Here is a 7,207-nt window from a genome sequence, read left to right on the forward strand (position 1 = left end):
GAGCTTAGTCTGCTATTCTACTGGCATATTTGAGATCCAGATAATTTGCTACTTAACTGGATTCAATGACCTGTATATTTCAGGCATCTAAAACTCACCATGTTCCAAATTTCCCTCCTTATAGTTAGTAATTTTCTTGGGAATCTGGATGAGATTAAATGGAATAAAGTTAGTGAGTGGTCCAGGAATGCCTGAAAGTTTGTTTGTCAGAGTGGCCAGGGAAAGTTAAGCAAGGAAGAAAAGCAAATGAAAAACAGAATCCCATTATTATGGCTGAGTTTACTCCCAGGATTCCATGCAGAGCTCTCTGTAGAGCTGGGTTGGGTTATAACTTATGCCAGAGCTCTACGTGGGGCTGACACCATTTCATGCCAAGCTCTCAGTTCTGGGCTAACGTCATCTCTGGTCCACTCTGTGGAGTGGAAACTTCGGAGGAATGGCCAATGTGTTCCGCGGTGTAGGAAGAGGGAAATTGTGAATGTGACTTTCTAAATTGTGGAGGAACTAACCACTGTAAATGTGCCTTGAACTATGTTGTTTAATTTGACCAGTCAGATCAATGACATTCCCCTTGAATGAAATGCTGCTACGTATATGAGCAGAAAAACAAAACTGGTGTAAGGAATAGATAGCTAGTGGAAAGCAGCCGCATAGCACAGGGCGATCCGCTCAGTGCTTTGTGACCACCTAGAGGGGTGGGATAGGGAGGGTGGGAGGGAGAGAGATGCAAGAGGGAAGAGATATGGGGACATATGTATAACTGATTTACTTTGTTATAAAGCAGAAACTAACACACCATTGTAAAGCAATTATACTCCAATAAAGATGTTAAAAAAAAAAACTGGTATAAGGAGATGGAGAGACTGGGAGTCTTATTTTCCCACCAATTAACTTTGCCTCTGACCATGACCTTCCCTTTGAGTCTCCTAGACCTTGGGGATGATCACAACCCCTTGGGTTGGGTGACGGCAACCCCATCTTCACTAGAACCTCTATAGTTAACTTTTGATTTTTCCCACTCCGTCTATCCATCCCATGTATGCAGTCAGACATTTGATCTTGGACTTTTCCTGACAAAATGTGCTTGAATATAACCATTTCTTTTCACTCCCACTGCTACTATTGTCACTGCCTTAACTAGGGCTTTATCTTTAAGTTCTTTATATAAATATATAAATATCTATATATAAATATACAAATAAAATATAATATTAATTCTGATGATTTTAAAGTCTTTTCTTGAGAAAGACTTTTCCTGATAAAGATACACAATATCTTATATAAATATTTTTGTATTATCTGTTCTTAGAATTTTAGTCATATGATTCTACCTCTTGGTTTGTCTAGAACTTTTTGATTGAATGCTGGCTATTTTATTTGGCTTTTTTTGTTTTTCTCAGTGGAAACGTTGTTTTGCTTCCAAATATTTTATTCTACCTGGAAGTAGCAAATCTTCAAATTACAATTTTTTAAATGCTTTCAAATATCAATACTATAGGTGTCACAAAATCTAGAAAAATGACATTTAAAAATTAACTACTGCCAGATGTGTCTCTATAAAACTTTTCCCCCACTCTTTTAGCTATATATTCTTTAACTGCCTCCTCATACGACAGTTTATGTATTTTCGAAATAAAATTTTAAGAAATAAACTTTGTAGTTTATAGACATAGATTTCTTGTAACATGGTTGATTAGAATTTGCTTCTAGTTATTAATAGTTTAGAAAAGTTTATTTCAGCTTCACAATTTATTATTGATAATGTCACATTAATTTTCATTGTTAACTTTGAGAAAACCTCTATGGATTACTTCCTCATAAATATTTACTATTATAAATGCATTACTGATTTCAGTACTGCTATAGGTTTGTGCATTACAGGAATTCTGATAAAATACTCATTCACACCATTCCATTACACACATTGTTGATGGGGTATATTCTTTTATTTATTTATTTATTTATTTTTGGCTGTGTTGGGTCTTCGTTGCTGTGCGCAGGCTTTCTCTACTTGCAGGGAGTGGGGGCTACTCTTTGTTGCGGTACACAGGCTTCTCATTGCCGTGGCTTCTCGTTGCAGAGCACGAGCGCTAGGCACGCAGGCTTCAGTAGTTGTGGCTCGCAGGCTCAGTAGTCGTGGCTCACGGGCTCTAGAGCGCAGGCTCCGTAGTTGTGGCACACCGGCTTAGTTGCTCCGTGGAATGTGGGATCTTCCCGGACCAGGGCTCGAACCCTTGTCCCCTGCATTGGCAGGTGGCTTCTTAACCACGGCGCCATCAGGGAAGCCCCTGGAGTATATTCTTGACAGAAGAAAATTTCCCGTTTTGACTAAGCATTGATGAAAACTGAATCTTTGACTTATCTTTCACATGCCTGATGATTGAAATAATTTTCCACAGAATAGCTTCTGGTTTTGTACTTTTCAGTTGGTTTTTTCTTCTTCAAACGCACATGCTTTGAGAGCTGTGAAGTGCAAGACATGGCTATATTGTAAGGTGGTTTTTGTCCTTATGCTTCTGTGTCTTGTGCTAGTTAAGTCAGTAGAGTAGTCAGTATGAGTACTGGAAGTTATTCCTGTAATGGGATAGTATATAGTCAATTACATATGGTGGTGTCTGAAAATCACATAATAGCCTCACTTAAAACATCTCCTTAGGGCTTCCCTGGTGGCGCAGTGGTTGAGAGTCCACCTGCCGATGCAGGGGACACGGGTTCGTGCCCCGGTCCGGGAAGATCCCACATGCCGCGGAGCGGCTAGGCCCGTGAGCCATGGCCGCTGAGCCTGTGCGTCCAGAGCCTGTGCTCCACAACGGGAGAGGCCACAACAGTGAGAGGTCCGCGTACCACAGAACAAAAGAAAATCTCCTTAGCCAGATTTCAAAAAAGCCTGTGGCCATTCCAATATGATCCAACATAGTGGAATATGATAGAAGGAAAATTGGCAAAGAAAGAGACGCTGGTCTTACCTGATGGAAGTGAAAATATCTCACTTTTGACAATTTTGCAAAAACCTATAATTCCATGAATTAATTTCTAGGGTTCTTCATAGGACCTAAAAAGGAACCCATAGAGTTGTGGAACAACAATAGAAGCTTCTGTGATGAGAAGCCCTGGCACCGCAACAAAGAGTAGCCCCCGCTCGCCGCAACTGGAGGAAGTCTGCACGCAGCATTGAAGACCCAACGCAGCCAAAATAAAAATAAATAAATAAAAATAAATAAATTTATTTTTAAAAAAGTAATACTCAGGTTTGAGGCATGAGAAATATGATGAGGAGAAATTAGCTAATCCTTTCAGAACTTTTAAAATATCAAACTCAGTCTCTAAGATTTTAGCATTATATACAACATCGGTTACTTATTAGTGGTTTGGGAAGGCCAATTTAAAATTTTCTGATCTTACTGTATTGAAATTCACGGCCCTAATGTTTTCCACATTGACTATATGAATGATGAAGTAAAGTCAATCATGTATTTCCTTTCCAACTGGGCAGAAAACAAAATTTTGAAAAGTGTTTGGACTACTGACTTTTGATTTCTTCTAAGGCAAGTGTATAGGTAATTTTTATTCCCTGATTAGGAGAAAAATGGTGGAAGAGGGCAGGGTTAAGAATTAAGATTTCAAGAGCGTGACAGTTAGACGACCAACCAGAGTTCCTAAGGTTCGGTGCCTGTAAGTGTCGCCGCCACTTAAGCCTGCCAAAGCAGTGGTACGGCTAGTGCCCTCATATTTGCTACCTCTAGAAACATTCTTGCCAGTAGTGGCGGCAGCGGGACTCAATTACCCCCTTTTCTCACTCTCTCCAGAAGCTCCAGATGGCGTCTTCTGTGGGCAACGTGGCCGACAGCACAGAACCAATGAAACGTATGCTTTCCTTCCAAGGGTTAGCTGAGTTGGCACATCGAGAATATCAGGCAGGAGATTTTGAGGCAGCTGAGAAGCACTGCATGCAGCTGTGGAGACAAGAGCCAGACAATACTGGAGTACTTTTATTACTTTCATCTCTACACTTCCAGTGTCGAAGACTGGACAGATCTGCCCACTTTAGTACTCTGGCAATTAAACAGAACCCTCTTCTGGCAGAAGCCTATTCGAATTTGGGGAATGTGTACAAGGAAAGAGGGCAGTTGCAGGAAGCAATTGAGCATTACCGGCATGCACTGCATCTCAAGCCAGATTTCATCGATGGTTATATTAACCTGGCAGCCGCTTTGGTAGCAGCAGGCGACATGGAAGGGGCAGTACAAGCTTACGTCTCTGCTCTTCAGTGCAATCCTGATTTGTACTGTGTTCGCAGTGACCTGGGGAACCTGCTCAAAGCCCTGGGTCGCTTGGAAGGAGCCAAGGCATGTTATTTGAAAGCAATGGAGACGCAACCGAACTTTGCAGTAGCTTGGAGTAATCTTGGCTGTGTTTTCAATGCACAAGGGGAGATTTGGCTTGCAATTCATCACTTTGAAAAGGCTGTCACCCTTGACCCCAGTTTTCTGGATGCTTATATCAATTTAGGAAATGTCTTGCAAGAGGCACGGATTTTTGACAGAGCTGTGGCAGCTTACCTTTGTGCCCTAAGCTTGAGCCCAAATCATGCTGTGGTACATGCCAACCTGGCTTGTGTATACTATGAGCAAGGCCTGATAGATCTGGCAATAGACACCTACAGGCGAGCTATTGAATTGCAACCACATTTCCCTGATGCTTACTGCAACCTAGCCAACGCTCTGGAAGAGAAGGGCAGTGTTGCCGAAGCAGAAGATTGTTATAATACAGCTCTGCGGCTGTGTCCCACCCATGCAGACTCTCTGAGTAACCTAGCCAATATCAAAGGAGACCAGGGGAACATTGAAGAGGCAGTTCGCTTGTATTGTAAAGCATTAGAAGTCTTCCCAGAGTTTGCTGTTGCCCATTCAAATTTAGCAAGTGTATTGCAGCAGCAGGGAAAACTGCAGGAAGCTCTGATGCATTATAAGGAGGCTGTTCGAATCAGTCCTACCTTTGCTGATGCCTACTGTAACATGGGAAACACTCTAAAGGAGATGCAGGATGTTCAGGGAGCCTTGCAGTGTTATACTCGTGCCATTCAGATTAACCCTGCACTTGCGGATGCCCACAGCAATCTGGCTTCCATTCACAAGCATTCAGGGAATATTCCAGAAGCAATTGCTTCTTATCGCACTGCTCTGAAGCTTGAACCTGATTTTCCTGACGCTTATTGTGATTTGGCTCATTGCCTGCAGATTGTCTGTGATTGGACAGACTATGATGAGCGAATGAAGAAGTTGGTCAGCATTGTGGCTGACCAGCTGGAGAAGAATAGGTTGCCTTCTGTGCAGCCTCATCATAGTATGCTCTATCCTCTTTCTCATGGCTTCAGGAAGGCTATTGCTGAGAGCCACGGGAACCTCTGCTTGGATGAGATCGATGTCCTTCATAAACCACCGTACGAACATCCAAAAGACTTGAAGCTCAGTGATGGTCGACTGCGTGTAGGATACGTGAGTTCTGACTTTGGGAATCATCCTACTTCTCATCTTATGCAGTCTATTCCAGGCATGCACAATCCTGATAAATTTGAGGTATTCTGTTATGCCCTGAGCCCAGATGATGGCACAAACTTCCGAGCGAAGGTGATGGCAGAAGCCCATCATTTCATTGATCTTTCTCAGATTCCATGCAATGGGAAAGCAGCTGATCGCATCCATCAAGATGGTATACACATCCTTGTAAATATGAATGGTTATACCAGGGGTGCTCGAAATGAACTCTTTGCTCTCAGGCCAGCTCCTATTCAGGCAATGTGGCTGGGCTACCCTGGGACCAGTGGCGTGCTTTTCATGGATTATATCATCACAGATCAGGAAACTTCACCTGCTGAAGTTGCTGAGCAGTATTCTGAGAAACTGGCTTATATGCCCCATACTTTCTTTATTGGTGATCATGCTAATATGTTCCCTCACCTGAAGAAGAAAGCAGTCATCGATTTTCAGTCCAATGGGCACATTTATGACAATCGGATTGTGCTGAATGGCATCCACCTCAAAGCATTTCTTGATAGTCTCCCAGATGTGCAGATTGTCAAGATGAAATGTCCTGATGGAGGAGACAATGCAGACAGCAGTAATACAGCTCTTAATATGCCTGTCATTCCTATGAATACTATTGCAGAGGCAGTTATTGAAATGATTAACAGAGGACAAATTCAGATAACAATTAATGGATTCAGTCTTAGCAATGGACTGGCAACTAGCCAGATCAACATTAAGGCTGCCACTGGGGAGGAGGTTCCCCGTACCATTATTGTAACCACACGTTCTCAGTACGGGTTACCGGAAGATGCCATTGTGTACTGTAACTTTAATCAGTTATATAAAATTGACCCATCTACTTTGCAGATGTGGGCAAATATTCTGAAGCGTGTTCCCAATAGTGTACTGTGGCTGTTGCGTTTTCCAGCAGTAGGAGAACCTAATATTCAACAGTATGCACAAAACATGGGCCTTCCCCAGAACCGTATCATTTTTTCACCTGTTGCTCCTAAAGAGGAACATGTTCGGAGAGGCCAGCTGGCTGATGTCTGCTTGGACACTCCACTCTGTAATGGACACACCACAGGGATGGATGTCCTTTGGTCAGGGACACCCATGGTGACTATGCCAGGAGAGACTCTTGCTTCCCGAGTTGCAGCTTCCCAGCTCACTTGTTTAGGCTGTCTTGAGCTTATTGCTCAAAATAGACAAGAATATGAAGACATAGCTGTGAAACTGGGAACTGATCTAGAATACCTGAAGAAACTTCGTGGCAAAGTCTGGAAGCAGAGAACATCTAGCCCTCTGTTCAACACCAAACAATACACAGTGGACCTAGAGCGGCTCTATCTACAGATGTGGGAGCATTACGCAGCTGGCAACAAACCTGATCACATGATTAAGCCTGTTGAAGTCACTGAGTCGGCCTAAATAAGGACTGTGTGCACAGGAGAATTACCCTGTACCTGAGCCTCAACCTTCTGGGGGAAAGGGAACTACTTTTTCCTTATCTGTACAATACCATGCTGCAGATGGGTGACAGACAATGATAAGAAATAGCACAGCCAGACTTGCTTCCTGCATGATCATGATCATGATAGGGAGAGACACAAGAGATGGGAAACTGCTGTTCCACAAGGAGTCTCCATAGAATTTTGCAGCAGCCAGGTGTCTGGAAGGTC

The 7,207-nt window shown here is 42.8% G+C and overlaps 1 protein-coding gene across 1 annotated transcript; it reads left to right on the forward strand.

Moving 5' to 3' along the window:
• Positions 1–3,815: 3,815 nt before the first annotated feature.
• LOC309820408 (UDP-N-acetylglucosamine--peptide N-acetylglucosaminyltransferase 110 kDa subunit-like) lies at positions 3,816–6,956 on the forward strand (the record flags this gene model as incomplete). Its single annotated transcript, XM_082651139.1, has 1 exon — positions 3,816–6,956. One exon carries the CDS (start codon positions 3,816–3,818, stop codon positions 6,954–6,956), a length of 3,141 nt encoding a protein of 1,046 aa, XP_082507265.1.
• Between the last annotated feature and the right edge of the window lie 251 nt (positions 6,957–7,207).

The sequence above is a fragment of the Grampus griseus genome, assembly GCF_964374135.1.
Source record: "Grampus griseus genome assembly, chromosome: 3".
Classification (NCBI taxonomy): domain Eukaryota; kingdom Metazoa; phylum Chordata; class Mammalia; order Artiodactyla; family Delphinidae; genus Grampus; species Grampus griseus.